The 27,452-nt window shown below is 40.9% G+C and overlaps 2 protein-coding genes across 6 annotated transcripts in view; one reads left to right on the forward strand and one right to left on the reverse strand.

Moving 5' to 3' along the window:
• TTC39C (tetratricopeptide repeat domain 39C) overlaps nucleotides 1-3,702 on the forward strand; it is a gene marked incomplete at both ends in the record, with an annotated part of 36,689 nt that extends 32,987 nt beyond the window's left edge. For both annotated transcript variants that reach the window (XM_080611113.1, XM_080611114.1), the window contains 4 exons: nucleotides 239-336; nucleotides 1,060-1,164; nucleotides 2,918-2,956; nucleotides 3,613-3,702. In XM_080611113.1, coding sequence (XP_080467239.1) covers nucleotides 239-336; nucleotides 1,060-1,164; nucleotides 2,918-2,956; nucleotides 3,613-3,702 — 332 coding nt within the window. The remainder of the gene's footprint in view (nucleotides 1-238; nucleotides 337-1,059; nucleotides 1,165-2,917; nucleotides 2,957-3,612) is intronic.
• Nucleotides 3,703-11,604: 7,902 nt separating this feature from the next.
• OSBPL1A (oxysterol binding protein like 1A) overlaps nucleotides 11,605-27,452 on the reverse strand; it is an 82,240-nt gene continuing 66,392 nt past the window's right edge. For all 4 annotated transcript variants that reach the window (XM_080609812.1, XM_080609813.1, XM_080609811.1 and 1 more), the window contains 9 exons: nucleotides 27,290-27,387; nucleotides 26,278-26,460; nucleotides 25,688-25,795; nucleotides 25,514-25,603; nucleotides 25,135-25,261; nucleotides 19,641-19,757; nucleotides 18,903-19,026; nucleotides 16,385-16,475; nucleotides 11,605-12,786 (listed from right to left, as the gene is read on the reverse strand). In XM_080609812.1, the coding sequence (XP_080465938.1) occupies nucleotides 12,684-12,786; nucleotides 16,385-16,475; nucleotides 18,903-19,026; nucleotides 19,641-19,757; nucleotides 25,135-25,261; nucleotides 25,514-25,603; nucleotides 25,688-25,795; nucleotides 26,278-26,460; nucleotides 27,290-27,387 (1,041 nt within the window). In that variant the 3' untranslated portion in view covers nucleotides 11,605-12,683. The remainder of the gene's footprint in view (nucleotides 12,787-16,384; nucleotides 16,476-18,902; nucleotides 19,027-19,640; nucleotides 19,758-25,134; nucleotides 25,262-25,513; nucleotides 25,604-25,687; nucleotides 25,796-26,277; nucleotides 26,461-27,289; nucleotides 27,388-27,452) is intronic.

The following is a 27,452-nucleotide window of genomic DNA, read 5'->3' on the forward strand; positions in this document are numbered from 1 at the left end:
CAGCCCATTCATTCTGGTCAAGAATTATACTCACAAGTGACAGATTGCTTGATGTGGTTCATAGAGAATTGGTTGTATTTAAAATGAACCAAATGACTTTGATTTATATTAAGTTTACTGGCATCTCCTTTTTCCGGTTAATTTTAATCATCAGACTTAAAGGCACTGTAGACCACAATTCTTGTCTAAGGAAGGATTTCAATCCATCTTGTTTGTTTACTGGAATATTTTCATTAAGCTTGTCAGGATGTTGATGATACATCGGCTGTTGGTTTGAGGAATTTGCTTCTTGGTGCCATACATAAATGCTTAGGAAATTCTGAAGATGCTGTTCAGGTAAGTTGTTAAATGATAATTTCCACCGTTAATCCTATTTTATGAGCTATTCTGTTGAATATTGTTGAGTAAGTGTGTTAGACAAGCCATTAGTTTGCAGTGCTATTGATCATTCTGTTTTGTGAATTCCAACTGGCCAATGAACATGGCAGCTAAAGTGGCTCCTTAGGAGCAAGAGTTCAGGGGAAGCTGGAAAGAACAAAGGAAAAAGCCTTGCTCTGCTGGATTTAGTTTATTCAACAAAGAAAATTCAACCTTTTTTTTTTTTTTTTCCCTGCTCCCCATAATAAAATGCAATTCACAGAAGCAACAAGGGAGCTGATGCTGGCTCAAAAATTACCCCCCCCCCCTTTTTTTTCCTGCTTCTTTCAAGCATATTTCAAGTAATCCAGGTACTTGTTAAGGATCCTTGTTGGAGCCAATATTTTTCAGTATGAAGCTGAAGTAGTCTTGAAACAGTCAATATATTACTTAGAATTGTTTGTTTGAATTTACTGCCTTGATACAGTAGCATTGGTAAAAATGTCTGGGTCCTTGCTTAAAGAATCTCTGTCATTGGAAATTTTTAATGTGTTCTCATTTTAACCTTGAGCTGATACCTAGTACTTAAAGTTGAATGAATGGTACTTCTGTTTGGTTTTTGAGGGTTTTTTTTAGTATCAAACAGTCTATTTTAATGTATTACTGCAATCTTTTGGGCTTTTTTTCCCTTAATTTTTATAGTTCTTTCAGCGAGCTGCTAAAGATGAGCTGTGCCGTCAAAACAACTTATATGTCCAGCCATATGCTTGCTATGAACTTGGTTGTCTTCTGTTAGACAATCCAGAGGTAATAACCTATTTTTAAACTCTTAAAATGAGGTTGGGGAATCAACATACCACTCTACAAACTATTAAAGTTTATAGATGATAATGTGTATTAAGTTTTACAAATTTGTTTTATAGCTACCATAAAGAAACTGAATTGCGTTTTAAGTTAGGGGAAGCAGTTACAGGGTAATGACCTGAACCCACCCATCACTTTGTGTAGTGTATGAAGTAGTTGGGCTTACAGTGTCTTGTGTTAAGATTGTGGTTTCAGTTGCTGTTAATCTTGTAAGATTTAATCATCTGGGCTGAATCTTCCCCTTAGAGAGGGAAGGAAAGGGAAGTCTTTCAATAGAAATCATTATCATGACAGAGGACAAAACTAGAAAATGCTTTTAAAAATATTTTTTCTTTTGGAAAACCCTGCTTCCCTAAAGCTTAGAACAGGGCCTTGAAGCCTGGGTGGGGAAGCTCTGAGTCCAATAATGTTCCTGCTGCCTGTTTTTCCAGTGTTCATATTTAAATTTGATTAAGTGTCTCAAAACTGTGTGGTGGGTTATCTGAAGACTTTGAGAATGTAGGAGCCGCCCTTCCTTCCACCCTGCTGTACATGTAGTACTGCACACAGTAAGAGAACGTGGTAATGTGGTTCATGTAGGGTGTTGAGGACTGAGGAAGCCTCTGCTTGTAGCTGTACCTAGGAGCTATGGTAGAGCTTAGTATGTGAAGTGCATGCAGGAAACTCCCTCTTGTGGCGCTTGGATAATGAGGAGGTAAATGATGCTTGACTTGAATAAAGTGGGATGGGGAAAACAAGATCTAGAATCAGTGGTGAGTGGATGCTGTTTATAGAAAATTCCATTTACTATCTGAGGTGTCATGTGAGAGGTCTGTAATGGCTAAGAAACAGAAGGGAATAGGATTTTATAAATCACATTTACCTGAGAGGCTGAGCATATTAAAGACCTGAACAACATGTATTGATATGAACATGCATTTTAGTGTGAAACGTATGCTGTTAAATTTACTTCATGTTAAAATTATTGTAGTTACAGGATTCAGATAATGTGGTAAATGAAACATCTCTGTTATTTTAAACTTAATTCTAATCAAGTTCTTTAAGATTTTAATATGGTTATGTCAAGAAGTTCACAGATTTTTTTTCTTGTAAATGTCTTATTTATTTCAACACTGAATTTAACCAATATATGTTTATACTTGGATATATTTGAATAAGAACCTATTTTTTTGTCCTGTATTTAGGCAGCTGATTATTTGTTTGTAAGGCTTAGAATAAAAAGTTATTGTATGAGAAGACATGAAACATGAGCTTTTCAGCAGTAAATAGTAATCTGAAAATATATTTTTTTTTTCCATAAGAGCTTGAAATTGAGATTTCTAAAGCACGTTAATGCTCAAAATCCAGTAGCTTGTTTTTTTAAAGAAATGGCTTGAAGTTTGTTTAAGAAACAAAAACTACTTGTTGATCGGTTAGTCATTTATCTGTACTACTGGCTCACCATCGCCAGTAGTAACTTGCATTTAAAGCTTTAATCTTATTTTCTGTAGAAGACTAAAACCATGTAATACTGCATTTCTTGGGTGCTTCATTAGTATTTCTAGTTTCTGAATTTGAGGATTGAGAGGGTTTTGTTTGCTCGATACCTTGTTTTCAAGATAGAGATACTATTCCAGACTGACCAGGCCTCATGCTTAAGTTTTATATTCTGTAACATTTGCAATGCATTTCTAATGGAATGTTTGTCTTTTTGTAGACTGTGCCAAGAGGCAAAACCTTACTTCTCCAAGCCAAGGTAAAAACTAAGACACTTTCAAATGTATCTTTCTGAAATGAGGGTATTTGGGAGATTGTGTTTTTAGGAGTATGGGGCAGGGTGTGTGGATGTTGAGTGTTGGTGTCCCTTGCCTATAATCTACAACACAACACTATCATGTAGATATACATTAATGTATAAAATATAGATTTAGGTATGTTATGTAGGTACATATTTCTAGGTCAGTCATAGCACATGAGGGCACTCCAGGAGAGCCCTCATTAGTGACCTCTCCTGGAGTGTTAGAACCTTACCAAGTATTTCAACTAAGATTTGACTGCAGAAAGTTTGAAAATGACAACTCTCCACTCCTTGTCTCTTCCAACTGGTTCCTGCCTTGGGCATGTTGGGATTTTCTAGAGCTTTTGGACTTGCAGAACTTTTCAGGTGCTGTTCAAGTACATGGGATCCAAACAGCATGTTGGAAATTGAAGCTTTCTGGTCTCTTCACCAACTTGGAATTTCTGTAATAATTCTGTTGCTTTTGGTAATGGCAACATGCAGTCTCCAGTTCACCTCTTTTCTTCAGTCTCTTTTGTAACATGACTTCTTAAGCATTAGTAGTAAAATTATCTTCATGTCTGGCAGTGAAGGAGGTGAATAGTTACATGCTTTTCTTTTTTTTCACCCCCCAGGAGGAATTTACTGGCTATGACTTTGAGAACAGATTGCACGTCCGCATACACGCAGCTTTAGCCTCTCTAAGGGAAGTAGTTCCACAGTGATGGACAGGAAATCATGTTATGCTTTCCCACAGTTTCTGCACTTTAAGATGAAGCAGAAGAAAAAGCTGTTGGGAAGACCAGCTTTTCTTCTGAAAGCCACTTGTGCCAGAGACACTTTCCTAGTATGGTCAGGGTTGGTATGGCTTAGGAAAACATGACAATTTTAACTAAAAGTAAATCAACCAGGAAGAAGGTTAAGTGACCTTGTGTTTTTAACTCTTCAGGTTTTATTTTGTTCAAACCAAGCTGAACGCAGTTGCTTGTAACATTGTGGGTTAGCCTAAATAAGCACACATGATTTATTTCAACAATATTGGCTGGTGTGATTTTTACCTTTTAAAATAGATCTAGATCTAAAATGAAAGGGGAGCACTTCTGGTTTCATTGGAATAATACAATAAAAATAATTGGTGTAAATGTTGAAGTTGGGAATGATCAGAACACTTTATTTTTTTCCTCAACTGTTAGCCAGTACAAAAAAGGACAAAAACTGTTCAGCCACAAAAAGCAGATCTTGCTAAGTTTTAGTGGCTTATGCCAGTGACTTCATGGTGACTAATCTGTGAATTTTAAACTTCACATCCCTTTCCATTCTTCATTCCTTCCTCCCAATCCAGCTCATAATTGTGATATAAATGATGCCAGTATTTAGGATCCCTGCTTCTGGTACATTCCAGCCAAATATTTTGTTTGACATGCAATTATGGTATGGGCAGTTCTTAGTTCTGCTTTTAATATTCTGAATATTGCATTAAAATGTATGGGACAGATACAGTAGTTTTACTTGTTTTTCATTCAAGCTGCTGAATCTTTATAGCAGTGACCTCTTAAAGGTACAAAAACCCCCAAACAAAACACAAACCCCAAAATCTACTTTGATAGTTACACCAATACTACCATATTATAGAATCATAGTTAGGGTTGGAAGGGACCTTAAGATCATGCAGTTCCAACCCCTGCGTCACAGGCAGGGACACCTTCCACTAGACCAGGTTGTTCAAAGCCCCATCCGACCTGGCTTGAATACTTCCAGGAATGGGGCATCCACAGCTTCTATGGGTAATCTGTTCCAGTGCCTCACCACCCTCACAGTAAAGAACTTGCTCCTTATATCTAACCTGAACTTTCCCTATGTAAGTTTGAACTCATTACACCTTGTCCTATTGCTACAGTCCCTGATGAAGATTCCCTATCCAGCATCCTTGTAGGCCCCCTTCAGATACTGGAAGGCTGCTATGAGGTCTCCACGCAGCCTTCTCTTCTCCAGGCTGAACAGCCCCAACCTTCTCAGCCTGTCTTCATATGGGAGGTGCTCCAGTCCCCTGATCATCCTCGTGGCCTCCTCTGGACTTGTTCCAACAGTTCCATGTCCTTTTTATGTTGAGGACACCAGAACTGCACACAGTACTCCAAGTTGGGGTCTCATGAGAAAATACGAGGTCTCTATGTGGTAGACCTGTGGTGTTCCAAACCTGTGGTGTTAAGATACTGAAATACCTCAGAGAGCTTGGATTTTTTATCATGACTATTTAATTCTTAATGCTTGGCCATCTGTGTGCTCATTTGTAGCTTTTTTCTTTTTACCTTTGTAATATGTAGTATCTCCTTATGTTTTATATTCAGTTAATATCATGTTCTAGGAAGGTAAATATTTTTTTAAAGAAGCTTGAATGGAAATCTGACCAGAAAGTTAGTAGAATTATGATCTTTTGCAAAGTTAAGAAAAATGGATATTCTTGGAAGTAGTTATCCAAAAGCCTTATATTTACTTTGGTCAGGTTGCTTTAAACAATTCCTTAGCTTAAACTTTTTTCTTTTTCCCTTTTTGTAAAATATGTTGCCAAAGTTTTAGACCTTGCCCACACCTAACCTTCATTGATTTGCTTTTGAGGTTGCATCTAAAGCAAGACTGATATGGAGGAGAAAAGTAATATCCTATTTGGTGGGCTGGATGAAATGGTTGAGACACTTCTGTTTTTTCTCTAGAAATACACAGTTCCTGCTATGAAAGGCATTCCTAGAGCAGTTAATTGCTTCTGTTACAGTTCCAGAAAGAGAGGAGAGTCTCTTAACTCTTACAAAAGCAGTTTTATTTTTCTATAATCTAGATGTGCTACAGATGGTGCACTGGGGTTTTTTTATTCGACTTTGACAGTAATACTGAGTCATAAATGAGTGTTCAACCTTATTTGGTCAATCCAAGTAAGTACTGACTAGAAAACAATATATTGTTTATATATAGTGACTACTTGGAATTCAGTAATGATTTTAAAAATGGGCTTTAATGTACTTGAAATCCTATTTTGTCCTATCTGACTTTTAATGTTTTGCAATCAGAGACACAGTTAGAAAGGATACAGCTACAGACAAAATTCCTTTTAAATGCACTGCTTAAGTATAATGTGAGTTTAGGCTGTTCAGGACACAAAGCACCTGCATGTGATTTGTGTTGGGATATCTAAGGTCTGCATACTCAGAGGTAGCTAGCAAGTTGTAGTAAATATACTAAAAGGCCGCCTGTTCCCACCAGGCCAGAAGTGGGTATGTAAAGACACTATATAGTCGTACAACAGTTTAAGTCTGTGCAAATTGCAGCTTTTCTGTGGATTTAGTGAATCATCACTGAAATGGAACTGTTTCTGTGTTGTTTTTTTTCCTCCCCTTGTAGGAGAATCTCCTACATTTACAATGTCAAAATTTATTTTATATGTTAGATTGTGCCTGTGATGAGAGAAATTTCAACAGTATTTTGTGTAAACTGCTAAGTTTTTATACTTTGAAACTCGGAGGCATGGTCTAATAGCAATAATGGAATATGCATCTTGATAGCTAATATGTTAAAACTTATCTTTACTGGGTCAGGTATTTTTGTTGATGTTGATGCAGTTTTTATCTCAGTATGACTCATTTCAAATAACTAGTTTTTAGATGTCACAAGGTGGCATATTTAATGTGATGTACTGTAAATGTTGTTAATTTACAGAACTTGCACTTTTATATTTCTGGGTAAACCGAAAAGAAACGTGGACATGAGTTTTGTTCCCTGGCTCCTCAAGTTTGTCTCTTAATTGGTGGCCTCCTGAACAAAATGATAACAAGCATTGGGAAAACCGCGATGTCAAGTGACTCTGTAACAAAGTTTTCTAGTCAGCAATTACCTCAGCATTTGTTCTTCCAGTATAATTATAGTCTCCTGGTTTAGAAAGTGAGTTACATGTGTCATGTTGAGATCAGCCATAGACTGAACAAGATTTAGGATGTGTTTTTAAGACATCAAATTTACTTGTTCTTCATTAAAGAAAAAGAACCACACACAATTGTATTTGTTGTATTCCTACACCTTTGAAAAATGTTTCTGATTTACTGTAAAGCAAGCACTTTAATTTCTTCTCTCTGACTTTGAATGCTCATTTCATAATCTACTTACGCTTTGTTCTTACATAAAACCCCAAATGTTGCATTGATTTGCTTTTCAGTTTACAGCAATGGGATTGTCTTTCCAACAACTGATCCTACTAGCATTTAAAAATTGCTGTGTAACTGTTTGAGGTTTGAATGGGAGCAAGTGTTCGGCTGGTGCAGGGCTATCCATGGTGTTATGAAGGTCCAGTTGAACCTCACAGTGGAGTCATAGCAGGGGAGCCCATAAACAACTCTCAAAATTCCCTTTCCGGTCTTCATTACAAAATACTAACAGTGACAGCAATCACTTTCATGGAAAATTGCCCAATCCCAAACAAGTAGTATTAAAGCAACCGAAACTACTGTTTCTTTTGAGGCAGTAAGAAATTCAGCTTGAGACAGGCTTTCCAGCATTAAATACTGAATTATTTCTAGTTTTGACCACTTTTTTTAATGTATGTTTGGGCCCCTAAACTGGACTCAGGGTAGGGTACCAGGGTAGGTGCATATTAGAGCTGAATCTTGCCTCTTTGCTTCTGCTCAGAACCTTTGCTTGGTCACCAGAGGTTTTCATGACCTATTTAGCCTCTGTGTTCTACCCACCAGTGTGTTTCAGCCACAGGGAGTTCATGTACAGTTGTCCTACTGTTACCCCTAACTTTTTCATTGCTGCTTTTTCCAGAATGCTGTTTATCTTTAGTGTGACTTTTCCCCATCAAGTAATCTGTTAAGCTCAGCAGGGCTGACTCATCTTTGGCACTTTTTTTTGTCATTTTTTGGCAAGCTGTGCTTACATATAGGAGATGCCCAGAAGGGCTCCCAGGTGAAGAGGCTAAGAGAGAAAAGCAGTTTGGTTGAGTTGAATGTTTGAGAGGGGAAGAGGGAGAGAGAGATTGTCAGGCTTCACAGAGCAAAACCATTTACATAACAAATGCCTCCCAGTCTTTCACTAAAAGCATTATGTTTACTGTATTGAAAAGGTCCCCACTTGTAGCAAAGGTCTTGACTTTGTACTGACAAATACAGAGAGAAACACATAAAGACACTTTAAATAAAAACATTATTTTGTACCTTTGGTATGAAAAGCAGGAAGTTTTTAATGGAGATTTTTTGTATATGAATACAACCTCCCACTTAGAATTCTACTGCAGTCTCTGGCAGGTAGAAACAAAGATGGTGCTTGTGAACAATGCAAGTCCTCCTCTCCTGTCTATTTATCTGAAGCTTTGAAAGAGATTCCAAGTTAAAAACTGAAAACTGAGCATGCCCCATGTGTCACCAAGCAGTGTGATTCATTAACCTGTTGTGAACTATCTAAGGAAGAGTTAATGAATGATCTGAGCCTGGTTTTGGCAGAAAAATACAGCTTACTTGGGACTTCGATTTGCTGAACTTCTGTCCCATTTCTAAGACTCTAATGTTGCCTGGAAGCCATCACTTCTGCAGGTGGGGCAAAGCACGGTAGGACAAGGTGATTGCCTTCAGTTGGGCAAGCTGTTCATAAGCCAACTGGCTCTTCAGTTTGGCACCAGATGTGTTTTTCCTGATAGCTCCTAAGTTTGACAGACACACTTTTGTGTTAGAGGCTGAAGCCTGTTTAAGCAGGTTCATACTTCTGTTACCTGTGATAATAACTTTTTCTGTGGTTTATGATATCTGTACTTAAACATCTTTGAGGCTTTTGCTATACAAAGCTTTGCAGACCTAGAATTTTGACAGTCTTCAGGAGAAGCAAATTTACAAGTTACCTTCTACATCTGTGTTCATTGAGGATGGTCTCTAACTGCCTCCGTACCCAGGTATGTTGAATGGCTTTATGAAGTCCTGTTGCTTCCATATATTTTCCATACAGAAATCTACACTTCAGATTACTGTCACAACTCCAGAAGTGATATATTTTCTCGTCCTCATACTTATTCTTGAAGTACATATTATTCTTTCTGTAGGAAAGCAATTCTTACTAATTTCGTAAGTCCATAGCATATGAACTTTTTAATATTATGGTCTACATTTTCACCCTCCAGGACTGATGAGCTGTCGTGTGGGAAGTTTTCTTAATGAGAAATTGCTTTTTAAGGATTCTTTTATGGAAGAAGTGTTTTGTGGTAAGTTTACCAATAACATACTTCCCAGTGAACCAAACTGAAAGTGGTATAATACTCTGCTAATTCTGGATGACCTCTTCAGGATATGTTACTTATTAAAGAAAGTTCCTGTAGATAGTCTGAATACTTTAGCAGCAATGAGAGTTGAGTCTTAAATTTTCAGTGCTGCTGGAATTTGCCTGGGGATTTTAAGAGATGCAGACATCCAGCAGTGCAACATCAGGTAGGTAGATGATGGTTTTACAACTTTGATGAAGACTGTAGCACTGTTGATGAATAAGTTTTTATTCTGCAGCAGACTCCTCTGATCACAGCTTGCCCCTACAATCTTCCTGCCTTTGTGATTGTCATAAATGCATTTAGTGGTAGCCTTGAAGGTACAGCACTATGCAGTTACTTTTTTGGGGGGTTGTTTTATTGGAACAGAAAATGATCTTGTGTGTATCCACTGAAAACGTGAACTGGAAAGCAAATGCTGTCCCTGGGGCTGTTGAGGTTTGTTTCAGGTTTTGCCCCTGCAACCATAAAGTTCTGCAGTATGAACAGAGCTGTATTAAGGAATAATCTTGTTGCTCTTTTCACATACTGCTGTGGCTGAAACGATTACAGGCCCTAGCTGTTTGCTCTGAGCTGCTGGCAGAGGTACCATGGAACATTACTTCTCAGGTGTATTTTGCAGTCTGTTATGTCAGTCACTCAGCCGTTCTGCTTTCCGCACACTGCAGTGTTGGGTCGCGTCAAGTAACCCAAGACTGAACACATTACACTTACCACAGGGTGCTTTGGTGGGGTTTATCTTTAAAAAGGTGAATTCAGGGCATGGGTTTGAATTCACGTGGTTCCCTAGTTTGCTGCCACCCCGACCATGCTCCCACTGCAGAGGGAACTGGAAGAGAAGACATCAGAGTACAGAGACACTTTGCTTTCTGCAGAGCCCAAGCAGAGGGGCAAATGTACTGACATAGAGGCAGACCAGCTCCTTGAAGAACATGGTATTTAATACACCTCCAATGAACTCAACACCCATCAATTGATAGTTCCATTGCAGAAAGCAAATCCCACCCTGGATCTGATGTGGCTTCATCCCCTGAGGAACCTGAACTGTTGGTGTACATCCCTGCTGAGCCTATGCAGCTTGCTGCCCATGTCCTAGATAGCAGTGATTCTTTTTATTATGTGAGGCATGTGGCAACCACTCTGTAGATTGTTTGTGAAGACTCTCAGACCTCAGAGAATGCATTAACACTAGTAGAAGGTGCTGCTGATGCAGCAAATGATGTAAATGAAGGTGGGAAGAACCACCATGGTCACCTGCTCATAACACTGTAAGTTGTGCCTTCCTGCAGCAAAGCTGAGATTATCTCAGCCACTGAGGTTGTATCAGTGTTGGGATGTTGAGCTGATGCTGGATGCAGGGGTTCCACCTTATGTAGAGCAGTTTCCATAGAAAATAACTGTTCCCTTTGTAGACCTGTTCTGTTAAAGACTGAGCAGCAATTACACGCAGGGCTCAAGTGCTACAACCTTAGGCCCATCTGCAGGTGATTTATTGTGCCATTCTGAGAGAATGGAATCTACAGCACAAGTGGAATCATCTGAGCAAGCTTATGCCTTGTCAGGTAAGAAAGTGTGGGTCTTTGTGTCATCTTCCTGTTTCAGCTTCCAGCTCTACAGCTTCATGAGTGGTCAGTAAATGGAAAGCACCTATGTCAATACAATGCAGGGTCGAGATGACTTCTAAGAAACTACTGTACCAATACAATTTGCTTGGTTCCAGTGCACATGTTAGATCTTGTTGACATCTGTTCCAAGTGGGTTGGCTGCTCCTTCCTGTGGGCACTAAGTCCATGTTATTTTTTTAAACAGGCTGTTTGGACTTCAGGAAGAATGGAGTCTACACTGTAATGCATCATGCAAATGCTCCAGTAAAGCCAGCAACTGACACAGCATTCTCATTCATTTTATACTTTCCTAGCATGGCACATCCTGAATGTTAACTTTGTGTGAATTTCACAGCAGTGGCCCAGCTTCTTCAATGTATAAGCCTCAGAGATATGGGTCACTGTGAGAACTAGGCCCTCACTCGAAAGGCTGCCAAAGAAAAGGCTTTCCCTTATCTATGCAAATATGTCTCAGCATCACTACCTGGGTAATCCTAGTAGTGCATAGCCTAAAAATAGAGAGCAGCTCCCTGCCTCATTAACAGTTTCAGCAGTCCACCATCAAAGCAAGAGCTGCAGCCTGCATGTTCAAGGAGGATGCTCTTGGTTCCCCAACCATCCCCAACCCACCTAACTGCAGGGATGCACACTCTGCAACTTCACTGCAGCAGCTTTTGGAGTAGGCTTGCTCAGAAAGCATCAGCACTGTCCAACACCACTCACTTCAGACTGGATGCAAGAAATTTTGAAGCCTTTATTTACCAGCAATTAAATTATTCAATTAACACTAACCTCCAGGCAGCAGTTAAAATATTGTACAAAGAGCAGCTTGCCCTCTAGAAGCTCTGTACACAGTTCAGTATAAACTTACATGCTAAGATTGAATGCACCCCACTGAAAAGGGGTAAAGCAGCTGTGCACAGGAGGCCTCACTGAGGTGCTGTACTACCTTTGAAATGCACAAGACTTCCTTGCAGGGAGTTTGCACAGTACAGACACAGGTCCTGTCCCTCCCCACCACATTCCACCGTCCTGGACTGATGGGGTTCTTGTCTTTATACAGTGGTGCTGGGCACCAGAACTTTTAGTGCATGAAACAGGTTCTTTTCAAACCTGTTGCTAATGTGCAGTTCAAATCAAATCTGTAGATACTTGAATGGCTTTTAATTCCTTAAACCTTAAGGTTGGTAGCAAAACAGGAGAGCAAAATCCAGAACACACTGCACAAAACATGGAATAAATAGCTCTGAGTAATGCTACCAGCTTAAACAACTGCATTAATGCTCCAGAGACCAGAATGCTTCTGGAATCTCTGACCAGAGCTCAGGATTAAGGGAGTTACTTTAGTAAAAGAAGTCAACTTTATGAAAAATTACATCTTTACAAAAGTGACACTTCCTTCTTCACCTAAGAACAGAATATTGCAGTTCCTCTGTGTGCTTTTAAGCATTCCCATGTCACAATAAATAACACCAGTTTTACTTGTGCCAATGTTCTCTACAAAATAAAGTATTCACAGAACAGCCGAAGGTGTTCTACTCCTCATACACCACAACCTAATATAGGTGTATTCGGCAAACAGGGCAGCTTGAAACCATGGTGACTCTGTCCACACAGGACCCACCATCAGCCAGAAAAATTATTCCCCTACCTATGGGACTGCAGATCATGTACCACCAGATTTACTGTGGAGAGATGCTTAATAATCTTCTTGATAACTTGTCAGTTTTTTTTCAGGAGATAAGCAAAACAAGGGAAAACATTAAAACAGATTAAGACTTATTTGTATCAGTCACAGGCTCCTTATTGCATTTTAATAAATATCAGGCAAGTTAAAGTAGTTTCTGTCCCAGTAGTTGCCAGAATAGAGCCAGTCCTGTGCACCAGTGTAGGGATTGGGACCTTGGTGGAACCATCTGCAAGGAAACATACAGCATGTAAGTGAAGTTACTAGAACACACTTTTATAAAAGTTCAGAACTGCTTTGCTGCTTCTTCAGCAGTTTATTGTTCAAAGTGATTGTTGTGATTGCAGGAGCTCTCTTGCATTGAAATTTGTAAGTGCATTTAAAGTCATCTTCAGTGGGTGGATCTCCCCATTCACCACCACACAGCTTAAAATGCCTCCCAGGTAGAATTACTGACACCAGTATTTTGTCACTCCAAGCAGCCTGGACTATCACATATAAAAGGCAGGTACAGTTTTACTTCAAAGCAGTTGTGAACAATCATTTTGGCATGCATAAGCAGTAACAGTTTTTGCAAGACATGTAAACACCACAAGCACTGCAGTCCTGAAAACAGGAAAACATTATTTCCCAGGGATCTAGACTGCCCCTTGTTTTTTACAGCTTTGTTTTACAATGCACTTCACTCAGAACAAGTGTGCCTGTTACCCTCAGCGTAGGTGAAGCATCACCCACAGGCTGCAGGAACAGCTTATTGTAACATCACTGTGTTGCATTACACCATTAGTGCTGGGAGCCTGATCTGAATGCCCAGAAAGTTGATTCCATTTGTAGGAAGTTACTTGCAAGCACTTGCTAAGATGGTTGTGAGTAGAAATACTGAAGTTTAGCACCTTCTTTCTTTTTTTCCTCCCCTCTCTCCTCTTACGTAGTACAGAGGTGCACAGATTACACCTGCATGTGTATAAAGCCTTTTCCTGTGGAGGACTATCTGTAAAATAAGGTTCACTTACAAGGCCACACTACTGGCAAGTATCCCCCAGTAGGGAGTAATGACACTGTCAGATCATCATGGCATAGAAGTTTGTTCTTCTTTCTCCTCTCCTACACTGTTTCTGGCACTCCTGCAGCTGTTACTGAACACCACTTTAATTTGGGGCCCAGTTACTCAAGCTTCTGCCTCAACAGCACACTGCACAGTACCAGACCTCCAGCATTTTAACTTCTTGCTGTATTTTGTTAAGCTGCGTTTATGGCACAAGTCAGCTTGCTAGAAGCTGCTTCTGTGGTTAACAGGCTCCACAGCTTCCTTTCACCTCCTCACTGGCCACAAAAGCCAGTACTTCCTTCATACCCCTCACTGCAGCAAACACACTCAAATCATGTATGTGCAAGGCAGCCCATTTTAACTCATCTCTTCTAGGGTACCATAAGGTTTCAGAACAGAAATTAAAGCACATAATATGACTTGATCTCTTCAAAAAGCAACAGCAGAAAGGCCACCAGTATTGCAGTTATGTTACAAAGCAGGGCAGCTAATGGGCAAGTCTTGCTTGGCTCAAAAGACTTGAGATGTGTATCACAAGAAATGCCCTGTACCATCTTCACAGTGGTGAACTGAACAGTCACAGCACACTTCAGCAGTTCTGCTGTCCTGGTTAAGTGAACTGAAGTCAAAAGAAGTCATTCACCCCAGTACTGTCCATGGTTAACTGCTGCATCATCTCCACGCAAGATGAGTCAGCTATTCCAAAGTGTGTGCATATGTCCAGTTCATAGGTAGTAGCAGCTCACACCAGAGCACAAACCCAAGCATTTGCTGGGAGCCAGGGCTATAAGTTACCTCATCTCTCAGATTAAAGAATTCATTCTACCACCCAATACCTCACTAGTGTGTCTTCAACACTTGTACATGTCAGGTCAGTGTGCCCCTCCTCCAGCAACCATCTACTCCAATAGAATGGGGAAAAGCAATAGGAAGAACCAAGTCTGAGAGACACAGGACACCCAGACCAATCAGATAATCTAGTTTCAGAACTGAACTTGTCTTCTACTCAAGACTTGAGACTACTGATCAGCCTCTAAAGCATTCAGTGTTCAGTATGAATCACTTCTTCAGAAACACCAAGACCCCCCCTTCTAAATGGATTCAAAATAATTTAAGGAAAATCACTAGGCACTTTGGAGGACTGTCCTACAAGGAAGGAACTCTACTAGCCAGAGTAAGAAGCCTGCTTTTCTGAGGCAAGGGAACTGCACTAGTTCACACCAGAGTTTATATTACACTGCAGGTAAGACCTACAGTTGATCTGGGAATAGGAGAATTCTCCTTCACAGTATGCATTTTCCCACCCCCTAAGCACAACACTTCCTTTACAGGCTTTATGTTCATCCTTTGGAGGAGTCACACCTGGCATTCCCACTAAAGAGATCAGAGACTAGGAAATTTTCTGCCAAAGCTTTAGAAAAAAAGATCCTGGAAAACAAAGAATATTGCAAGACCAGTGCTGAGCAGGTCTACGGTACCTCCACAACAGCAACTGAAGAACCTTGTGAATGGTTTCTGCACTGATAATATACCTTGAAAACCACTGCTCGGAGTTGCCCCCTGGGAATTCCCCAATTTCCCATACCAACTTCGGGTGCTTATACCTTAAGCTACATCAGGCACCTGGAAGAACAGAATATGACTATCCCTTGCTTGGAAAACACTTGGTGAGAGCTACAAGCACTCTGAATTCAGGAGAGGAAGCAGGAGGTGCAAGACTGTCCAGCACTCAACACGTTTACTTGGAAGCATTACAAAGATGTTATTTTCCACCAGTCTCAGGGCAAACAAACCCAAACACTTCAGGAGAGCAGGCACAGGAAAAAGACAAAGGCAGACATGTCCAAACCTGGGACTCTGGGATGATGGGTGACTTCATTTGAAAAAAAGAAAAAAGTGATTTATAGTTATAAACAGGCATTTTTAAGATTTAATCCACAGTGTCTGGGTGTATTAATAGCTAGTTAATAGAGAAAAGATGAAGCTTGCTTACTTTCAGAGACTTTAGCCCTACCATTTTTTCCTGTGGAGAGACCACCAATTTATAACTATTCTATTAACTAGACCTTGTCTGGTCAAACTAGACTCATTCGATCATGTTTTCAGTTTCTACTTAGCATGTGTGTAAGGGTTCCCAAATGACCCCTCTCATCTTGCAGTAAAAAAGCAAACAAACATCCTTGTAAACTAACTTTTCCCTTAGCTCTTCTAACTTTAGCAGTTAGTAACCCTTTCAGAAAGAAGACCATAATTTTGATAGCTAGGTGATACAGTCATTTCACTAGTTTTGAGAATAACTATATGCAGTGGGAATACAGTATTGCCAGCACAAAGCAACCGATCTGAGAAGTCATGGGCAATAAGCTATCAAGTTCACTGCAGGAAGCATTTCCTCCTCTCTTTGGCCAAACATGCAAATTTGAGGTGATTATAAATTAATCAGCAACAACGGTCCTTACAAGCAGCTATCAGTGGCAACACCTCTTTGTGTCAGAACCGAGAGGTGCTCAGAAAAGACAGCACAATTTGGATTTGAATATGGGTGTGTGCAAGCAGTGAGAGGGAAAGGAGTGAGACCAAACCTGGCACTTCTCTCTGGAAGCACCAGAGCCTGCAGGGACCAAGTCTGCAAATAGAACAGTGGCACTACCAAACCTGATGATGTCAGCTCTTCATGCTGACACAGCACTGCACATCACCAGCATGGACTGGCAGTTAACCTGAATGTTCAAAACCTTTACATAACTTTACACACACACAAAGGCAAGCACACACTAACCTCGTTTTCCAGTCTTCCTCTGACTTCGAACGATTTTTGCGGGCAGTCCTTTGTTTTTCTTCTAGCCTCTTCTTTTCTTCACTAGCTAAGTCTTGAAATAATAAGAACACACAAGTAAAAATACAGAAGACATTAAAGCATAATGTAAGACGGACATTACCATCTGACCCAGCAAATAAGGGAAGCAGTAAACATTGTCCATTTAAAACACAGAAGTGCTTCTGGTTGTCTAAGAGCAAAGCCAGGCCAGCTGCAGCACAAGATCAGTCAATGAAATTCCAGTCTTTAAGACTGCTAAATACATGTTTGTTCATCACCTGAGGGCTCTGAAAACATGTTTATGTGACACCAAATGTGAGTTAGGGGAGGTGGCATACCTACGACTTATTTCAGCAGGGAAACTGTTTAGGATACGCTGGATTTATTTCAGAAGCCTGGCTGCCTGCTTCTTTTAAGGTTTGGGATAAGTTGTTACTAGTGCCTAGTTCCTGATCGACAAGGGGTTACAATATTCGTTTCCAAGCCACAAAGAATTGTCACTCTGCAGCATCCTTCGTTTTTTAACACACTAAGGTAGCACGGCTCATGGTCCTAAACAAGCAGAACAGTTGCTTCTGTTTGGCAGAAAGGACGGTGAGAAAGTCTGAGTCATACTAAGAAGGAGATCAGGTGAAGGCTGATCTCTTTCCTACCTTTTTGAATCCTCAGAAAGCATTTCATTAACATTTTAGAAATAAGTAGTCTTTTTGGAAGTTCATTTTTGGAAGACATTCCCAGTTACCCTGCCAGCTCTTAACATACTACACATTACCAGCCTATCTGCTAGACAAACTTTATGCTGTTACTATAGTTAAGGAATATGGTCTGTTGATAACTGCATAGTTTCTGCACTTCGATTTTAGACAAATTACTGAGGATGTCTGAACCACATACATCCATCGTGATGGCCACAAAAGAATCATACAGGCAGGAGAGACTGGTTGTGGGAATTCACTGATCTGCCTTTTGAAAGCCTCAAAGAGGTGGTTTTCAGCTTCTGAGAAAAAACTGCACAGTTCAGCTGTACTGTATTACGCCTGTGTCACTGTTTTTTTTCATAGCCAGATCTCAGACTGTTTGTCAGAAGCAGTCACAGCCATTGCCCTACTACACAGCTGAAACTGGATCAGAGGTTTCATGACTTAGCCCAATCACTCAGCAATCCAGAGAAAGCAAGAGCCCCAATGCATTTAGTCTACATTGCTGAGCACCTTCCTTTAATATGCAAAATGCCAAAGAAAAAGAAGCAAAAAGAGGGCCAAAGGAACCAAATGCCAGAAGACTAAAAGACACTTTTCATTCTATGGTATCTGCAGTAACAGTCTCCATGACAGTTCTAAAAAGCACATTATTTCTACTCACTGAAAGCTTCATAATGTGTTTCTAATTCACTGTTCTAAAACAAAAGAAATGTTCAACTCTCAGTGAAGAATAATTTTGCATCAAGTGTATTTTTTGGTTTTACAGATTCATTTAAAACAGTTTGAGTGCATTTCTCAGAATTGGCACATCAAAATACTCCTTTTGCATCAGGCTTATGGAAACAGAAAACTGAAAAGTTCATGAATGCTGTTTTTTGATGCTCAGTTTGTCTCCTCAGACTAGTTTCTAATTGTAGGGCTTACTATGGAGCACAGACAAGCAGTGTTTGGAAGCAGAGGGCCTAAAGCTAAATAAAAAGCATAGCATCGTGAAGTTTAAGATTCTTGCTTATATGGAAGAACATAAACAAGCAGAGGATGTGGTGGGTTCTTGGCCAGCAACTAAGTGCCCATAAGCCACTTATTCACTCCCATCCACCCCAATGGGTTAAGGGAGAGAATCAAGGAGCAAAAGCAGAAAACCCCAAAAAACCTCACAAGATGACATAAAGACAGTTTAATAAGTGAAGGGAAACGAAAAAAAGGATGGAAGTGATGCAAAGGCAACCACTTACTACCCTCCCCCAGCAGAACTGTATATGCAGCCAGTCTCCAAGCCACAGCTACTTCCCCTGACATACACAATTTACTGCTCAGCATGATGTTATATGGCATGGAATATCCCCCTTTGGTCAGTTTGGCTCAGCTGTCCTGGCTGTGTCCCCTGCCAGCCTCTTGCCAACTCCAGAAACAGAGGTGGCCTTAGCACTGTGCACATGTTGTTCAGCAATAACCAAAACACTGATGTGTTATCAACACTACTTTGGTCACCAGTCTAAAACACAACATCATATATGGGCTGCTATGAAGGAAATTAACTCTATCCCAAGCAGCCCCAGTAGAAGTGGATGACACATCTTTCACTAGAAGCATACCACAGCCTGCAGAAGGCTGTACTGTATTAAAGAGCTACTACTGTCCGCAGCACGGAGGAATAGATCTTTATGGGTAGCTACTTATTCAAAATTTATCTAAAAACTTGAATGTGGAATTTACTTTTTTATAGTCCCTCAGTTTTAACAAAAAATAAAACCACCTTTGCCAATAACTGAAGTTACCTATTTCTCCATTTTCCATGGCTCTGATATCTGGTCGTAGCCGGCAGTCAGTTTTGGGGATGACACTCTCCATTTCTTTGTCCAGCTCATTCAAAGCCATAGCAAAGCTAGTAAAATTATACATCTGAAATTCAGAGACAAAGATAAAAGGTGAGTTTACAATGTCTCTGGCAGCTAGTCTTAATACACAAGAAAGATTTTACTATGTTTAAGTATTTATGATGTTTTCAGACAGCAGCTAAGGGCTGTTCAGTCACTCAAGATAGGAACACTCAAGACACCAGCAAAAATGCACTGTCAGGCAGAGTGTAGGTGATCTGCGGTGGTTCTGTTTAAGCAGGCAAGCATCCAATTACTCAGTGCACTATTTCTCTCTTATCTTCTTTTTCCAGTCCTACTGGTATTTTACCTATCTCTGTAGAGAGATTTCCTCCTCGATAAACTCACTGAAGGCACCTTTTTGTGTTCCAATTCTTGGTCTTTCCAATTGCACACATACCCTTCCATTCTGCCCACTGGCTCTCCAGCTCAGCCCTGCAAGCACCAACTCAAGCTATGCAGGCTTTGCAAGCATCTCCTAGGAAGTGTCTGTCCATCCAACCCCACATTATAGAGTTACAGTTGTAGTGGGAAAGTTTGTTGCAATAAACAGGCAAATCCAGACTTGTTAAAGAAAAGACAACAAGACAGAGAATAACAGGACAGCACACACTTTCAATAAGCAGAAGCATAGCTGACCTGGGCTGAATTTGGAGGTCTTGGAGTTATCTTCCAGAGCAAAATACTTCCAGGAATAACATACACACTCTCTGAATCTGGCAATGGCATCTCATCTGGTTCCTCTGTATTGCCCACCTGAAAGCAGCAAAGAAGAGGAGGAGTTATATGAATCATAAACCATTTAGACCCATTCATTCCAACACTGGAACTTACATGAAGTTATTTCCTTGACCAAAAGTAAGTAAGTTCAGCCACAGAAGACTTTTCTAAATGCTTGTCAAGAAGGATAGCAGCATTAACATAGTAGACATACTCCCAGTTCCCTCCCAGTGGAAGACTATCAACAGTTTCTTGTATCAACATCTCTTATATATAACCTGGATGTTCCAAGCTTTAAGAAATGTCAATTTTTCTACCACAGAGACACCCCGTTTCCTCAAACACAAGCATTTCCATGCCTGGTATTTAGCTCCACTATCATTTCATTAAAGTTTAAGAACAGAAGTCACATTCCTCATGCTTCCACATCAAAGAAACACCAGCACATGATGCAAAAGCTGTCTTCAGCTTGCACACAACAAAGCCCTATGCTAGTGCTCTTTGCTCAGAGGAACATTTCTTTCCATTCACCACTACACTACTACAATGGCAAACTGCAACCATTAAATGAATATCCTAGATTAACTACTTGGTAGATTAATCCTAGATTAGCGACTTGATGGTCAAATTCGAGATCTTCAGGACAGTGAGAAGAGTGTGCAGCAAGCTCACTGCCCTGGACTTCAAGAGAGCAGACTTTGGCCTCTTCAGGAACCTGCTTAGTAAGGTTCCATGGGATACAGCCCTAGAGGGCAGGGGGGCCCTAGACTGTTGGTTGTTATTCAAGGATCACCTGCTCCAAGCTCAGGAGTGTTGCATCCCAACTAGAAGGAAGTGCAGCAGGAGGGTCAGGAGACCTCCTTGGATGGATAAGGAGCTGCTCAGGAAAATTTGAAGGAAAAAAGAGGCTTATAGAAGGTGGAAGCAGGGACAGGCAGCCTGGGAAGAATGCAGGGATGTTGGCTAGGAAGCTAGGGACCAGGTTAGGAAAGCTAAGGCCCAGTTAGAATTGAACTTGGCTAGGAATGTTAAGGATAACAAGAAGGGATTCTATAGGAACGTAGTGAATAAAAGACAGACTAGGGACAACGTAGGCCCCCTCTGGAAGATATCGGGAGAACTGGCTACCCTGGATTTGGAGAAGGCTGAGGTTCTGAATGACTTCTTTGCCTTGGTCTTCACTGGCAAAGGTTCAGACCGCACCACCCAGGTCTTGAAAGGCGAACGCAGGGACTGTGAGAATGAAGACCCTAGGCCCACTGTAGGAGAGGATCTGGTTCGAGACCATCTTAAAAACCTAAACAAGTCCATGGGATCTGATGAAATCCATCTGCGGGTCCTGAAGGAGCTGGCGGATGAAGTTGCTAAGCCACTGGCCATCATATCTGAAAAATCATGGCAGTCAGGTGAAGTTCCTGACGACTGGAAAAAGGGAAATATAACCCCCATTTTCAAGAAGGCGAAAATGGATGACCCGGGGAATTGCAGACCAGTCAGTCTCACCTCTGTGCCTGGCAAACTCTTGGAGCAGATTCTCCTGGAAGGCATGCTAAGGCACATGAAAAACAAGGAGGTGTTTGGTGACAGCCAGCATGGCTTCACTAAGGGGAAATCCTGCCTGACCAATTTGGTGGCCTTCTATGATGGGGCTACGAAACTGATGGACAGGGGCAGAGCAGTTGACGTCATCTACCTGGACTTGAGCAAAGCGTTCGACACTGTCCCACACGACATCCTTGTCTCTAAATTGGAGAGACATCAATTTGATGGGTGAACCACTCGGTGGATAAAGAACTGGCTGGATGGCCACACGCAAAGAGTTGTGGTCAATGGCTCAATGTCCGGCTGGAGACCGGTAACGAGTGGTGTCCCTCAGGGATCGGTGTTGGGACCGGTCTTGTTCAACATCTTTGTCGGTGACATAGACAGTGGGATTGAGTGCACCCTCAGCAAGTTTGCCAATGACACCAAGCTGTGTGGTTCGGTTGATACGCTGGAGGGAAGGGATGCCATCCAGAGGGACCTCGACACGCTTGTGAGGTGGGCTGATGCCAACCTGATGAAGTTTAACCATGCCAAGTGCAAGGTCCTACACCTGGGTCGGAGCAATCCCAGGCACAGCTACAGGTTGGGCAGAGAAGAGATTCAGAGCAGCCCTGCAGAGAAGGGCTTGGGGGTGTTGGTCAATGAGAAAATGAACATGAGCCGGCTTCAGTGTGCACTCGCAGCCCAGAAAGCCAACCATATCCTGGGCTGCATCAAGAGGAGCGTGACCAGCAGGTAGAATGAGGTGATCCTGCCCCTCTACTCTGCTCTCGTGAGACCTCACTTGGAGTATTGTGTGCAGTTCTGGTGTCCTCAACACAAAAAGGACATGGAACTGTTGGAACAAGTCCAGAGGAGGGCCACGAGGATGATCAGGGGACTGGAGCACCTCCCGTATGGAGACAGGCTGAGAAAGTTGGGGCTGTTCAGCCTGGAGAAGAGAAGGCTGCGTGGAGACATCATAGCAGCCTTCCAGTATCTGAAGGGGGCCTACAAGGATGCTGGGGATGGACTATTCATCAGGGACTGTAGTGACAGAACAAGGGGTAACGGGTTCAAACTTAAACAGGGGAAGTTTTGATTGGATATAAGGAAGAAATTCTTTACTGAGAGGGTGGTGAGGCACTGGAATGGGTTGCCCAGGGAGGTTGTGAGTGCTCCATCCTTGGCGGTGTTCAAGGCCAGGCTGGATGAGGCCTTGGGTGACATGGTTTAGTGTGGGGTGTCCCTGCCCATGGCAGGGGGGTTGGAACTAGATGATCTTAAGGTCCTTTCCAACCCTATTCTATGATTCTGCTTTTACTGGGAAGGGTATGCCATGAAGGCTGACACATACGGCCTGAGGCAGCAGCAGCCACAGCACTGTGAAATACTTTTCCCAGAAAGGGAAAAACTTCACCCAGGGTTACTAGGGCAGTAAAGAACAACTGGTGTAGATGTGAACTGAACTAGTTCTAAAGCATCACCCATTTTATGCACAGCTTTAAAGCAGGTGGGGTCCAATGCTGCTGACTCCAATTCTGCCACACAAGCTACATGACAATACTGACCTAAAGCCAGCTTGACAATGAATGTGGCTCTACGAAGAAAACTTGGTGTCACTACCACAGCTAAAACCAGCAGCATGTTTTAAGAGATTAAAACCTAACTGGATTAAAACCAGCACTGGAGATTAAAGCTGAATTTAAAGGAACTAATACTTTAAATACATTGGCTACATGCCAACAGCTATAATCCTGCTGCTAACAAGCTTTGCTTTCTGATGGTTGCATCAGAAAATACACACCAATGTTTTAGTGTGAAAAAAATCCAGTACCCAAACTAGACTCAACTGTCCTCTGAGATGATTCATGTGTCACGCCTCTGAGAAAATTAAGGATTCTGTTTCACTGTGGAGCACTTGGATACAGTGCTTTTAATAATGAACAGTTTGCAAAGTAGCAAGAACAACATGCAGACCAGGTTCAGTGCCTCAGCTATTAGGAAGATAAACAAGGGTTTTAGCCAACTATATCTCAACTGTGCTTGCAATCTGACATTCTGTCCTTGAAAGGACACCAATCAATCTTGCAGAAGTCAGGAATTTGAAGCAGAACAGATGAGTAAGGTATCCTTATATCAAAACAAAGACACTTCAATACCAGACTGTCCAACTCCAAACCAACTTCCATAGAAAGCCTACAATGCACACTGCTGTTTGTGCCCTGGTGGATACATCATGTTGTAAGAATTACAGAGAATTAGTTAAAAAGTGGATTTTCATGTACTCTCGGTATATTGCTAGGAGGGTAGTAATAGACCACGCCAAAGCAAGACTTCTGGTGTCTGTAAACGAGGGCAGGTGCTGTTGCTTTACAAGATGTTCCTCCATATACTTGCACTGGAAATTCTGCACAAAATGCTTTATCTTGATTTAAAATTGGCTCTAGTTCATTCAGAACAGAATCACCCTGGTCTAACCCCAGCTCTATAACTCTTCTGATGTTGGTAAAGTGTCACCTCTGCATGCATGAGGGTTTGTGTTGCTTCTTGCAAAGTTATTTTTCCTTAAATTTTATCCCTATTAAAAAAAAAATAATCAGAGAGATTTGGGGGAAAATCTGGGGCAATTTGCAGAAGGACTCACATTGAAGCAGGTCCCCTAAAGGGAGACAGAAGCGATTCCTCATTTGTAGCAATGCAGAATGGAACAATAGTTGGAACATAACTAAATAAATCTGAAAATTCTAATTAAGAGAAGTTTCAAAGAGCAGGTACTTTCATGCTTGAATGAATCTTTCACTACTATGAAGGGACAAACCACATCCAGACATGATACATGAAACTTGGCTCACATAGATGCTCAAACCCCATAAACAATATCAATTCCTCAAACACAAGGGGGCAGTGGGAATACACATTCAGTAGACCGCCCGACTCGTAGTGTGCATTACAAAGCTTTCAGTTTTCTACACAGAAATAGTTCTGTTAAATGAGTAGGGAAAGCCTGCTTTTCTGGTGTCAGAGCAACACTGCAGCTTTTCATTTTGAAGTAATAGTCTTAGGCACTGTTGGGAAATACAAAGTAGTAGCTGAACAAAGACACAGGCTGTGTTTTTCTCTGCTCCTTCTCCCTAGAGCTCACAGGGTCAGACTCAAAGAGAAGCAGTAATCCCCAGTGCTTTACTGCTCTCCTGATGACAAGCACTGGTGCAATCTCAGGTACAGCAACAATCTGAACCTGCACAGAAACAACTGCCTTCAGAGTTCTGTATCTCTTTTTTCTTAAGAAAAAAACCTACCAACACCCAAACCAACAAAAAAGTCTGGCTCCAGTCAAAACGTAGCAATCCCTGTTTAAAGCTATTATGTGAGTGTTATTCTTCATCAAGCTGCATGTTGTCACATCACCATTCACCTTAAACAAAAAGCATACTGTTGACCAGAAATCTGGAGGAATTAAGAATGAGGGTTTGGGATTGTTTTTCTTTTACAAGGATTTTCTGTATTTATTCTGAAAGCTGTACAATACAATCTTCTATCAAGACTATCCTGCCTCTAGAGGTCAAAATCCTCCTATTAGAATATCAGTGCTATCATATATGATCAGAACCATGGGCCAACTAATGGATATGCTATTTCCTCCATGCGACTTGAGAGAAAGATGCTGATAATGAACCAGCCACTATTTAGATCACTCCAAGGTTTGGATAGTTTGAACACAAATCCTTGAAAAAGAAAGTATTTCATCCCTTAATGCTGGTACTCATCCAATATGTTTTGTATCCTACCAGGAAAGAGTAAGTGAAATAAATCTTAATGGTCTAAAATGCTACTAAAAATTATTTTAGCTGCCTTATGCTTTTGAGATGCTTTATGTGATTAATACCTGTTTACTGCTTTTCTTCTCTTCTGTATTTTTCTTGTCATTTTTTTTGTAAGCATCGAATGTAGCTGGGTCAACACTGTACAAACACTCAGTCCACTTCCCATACAGCGCACAAAGCTTCTTTTTACTGTTAAAAAAAAAAGACTAAGTTTACAAAGGAGCTTAAAGAGATTTATTCCATCATTTCAGGCAAAAACACCTGAAAGGAGAACTTTTGAGAGCAACTCTTAAAACTCCATTATTGATGTTGCACAATTCCTACCCTTGCTGTTGCAGGTTCATGCCTTTGACAGACTATGTTAAAAGGCATTCAGTTCTAAAACCTCCCATCAGAAACAGAGGACAGCCATTTGTTCCCTATTAGAAATGAAGCTGTTACCTTTTGTCCTGAATGTAGCCTTCAACTTTGTGCAACTCCTTCCCAAAGAGGCCGCAGGGCTTAAAGCTCAGTATACATTTCTCACCAGTTCTAAAGGCAGAACAAGAGGGCATTAATTACTTCCAAATACTTTTCAACTTACAGCAAGTGAAAGCACTCATGCTCTTAACTTACTTATGGTTTGTTATTTCTACATTTCCATACTGCTCAATCCAAAGTTTGCCCACAATAATGTTATGCACACAGCAGGTAGGATTTGTCCATGTGTAGGCTTCATTGTGTCTAAAGGAGGGAAATAAAAACAAATACTGCATCTTTGTACTGGACGTCACTCTTCCAACCAGCCATCATCTATAAATTGCATCAAGTCTTGAAATGGATGTGGTAATAAGTCAAGAAACCCAAGAAATTTATTATCCTATTGCTACAGATTTTATCAGTTCCTTAAAACGGCCACTTCAGTGCAGTCACTGTTAGCACTGAATGACATAAACAGGACTCAAGCATGCTAGTCTTAGTAGGACTGATGTCCAGGAATCTGTAGAACATACAGACACAAGCCCCAACTACTACTACTATTACTATGCAGTGTATTAGGAGACACGATGGCAGTTCTTTTCATCTTCTCATACACTCCTCCCCACAAAGTGATACGCCATCAAACATTAGTATGTGGGTGTTAAACAAGTTCATGAGACTCTAATGCACACTAATCATCATGAATGTGGCCACTGTGCCTCTGCAATTATTACTTATCAACTTACTCAAGAAGCTCCAAAGTCATTGTGCCTTTTGGTTCTGCTTCCACGCTCTTGCCCCAGAATTTGAGTTTAGGATAAATTGATCCATGAAACACAAAATCATTATTTAAACCTTCAGCATAGAAAGCACTGATTGGTGGATGATGGCTAACTTGCTCTGAGAGAAGTCTAAATCCAAGATCATCTCTGCAAAATAAAGATAACCAAAAGCACAGATCTATGTAATGAGTGTAGTGAAGTTGTAGCTATTTTCCCCAGGGTGAAACAGATGCTTGGGCCCACACATAGTTGTTGTACTCAGTGCAAGAGTTAGTTATAACCCTATGATAAAACAAAAAGATCAACTAATACACAGAACATCCTCATTTTAAGTAACTGAGGACAGACTGGATGAGGCTTTGAGCAACATGGTCTAGTGGAAGGTGTCCCTGCTCATGGCAGAGGTATTGGAACTGGATGATCCTTGAGGTCCCTTCCAACCCAAACCATTCTGTGGTTCTATGCTAATGTAAAAAGGTAACAAGGATTACCAAATCCGATCAGCCACCATGTTCACTTTTGATAATGACCTCTTTCTTAAAATTTCACACATAGGCTAAAACCTTACCCGGGAGAAAAATTTACCTTAAGTGCAGCTGTACATTAATAGACTAAAATTGCCTATTTGTATTCTGGGCACTCATATAATGAATATTACAATTGTAACACCTTCATTATGTACCATGCATCTTTTCATCCAGACGGCTTCAGAGAAAAAAAGTCATCTTTGTAAATAAAACTTGCTCTTAAGCCTGACAACTTTCATTTGCCAGATATGAGTTGAAAAGTTAAGTAGTCTCCCTCCATTGGAAGGTGTATTGCTGAACACCAACATGTAATGCAAGCAACTCCAGCAGCTACTAGCAGAATGGGTGGAATCCTGCAAGCTAAACAGCATTCTGCAAGCCACCTGACAAGTCTAATAAGACATCAGGTGCACTGAATATGACTCTTCAGTGCATCTTCTGGTTTTTACCTGATCAATTCATATGTTTCTCCAAGCAATGGGTTGAATGGCTTCCCTGTACGTTCCCACTGTGAGGCCACAGCAGACACAGCAAATGCAGCAACACACTATTCAAACGAGAGCACACAGTTAATCTCCTGTATCTTAGTCTTTACCAACCACAGTCATGGTA

Source organism: Psittacula echo (assembly GCF_963264785.1).
Source record: "Psittacula echo genome assembly, chromosome: 2".
Classification (NCBI taxonomy): domain Eukaryota; kingdom Metazoa; phylum Chordata; class Aves; order Psittaciformes; family Psittacidae; genus Psittacula; species Psittacula echo.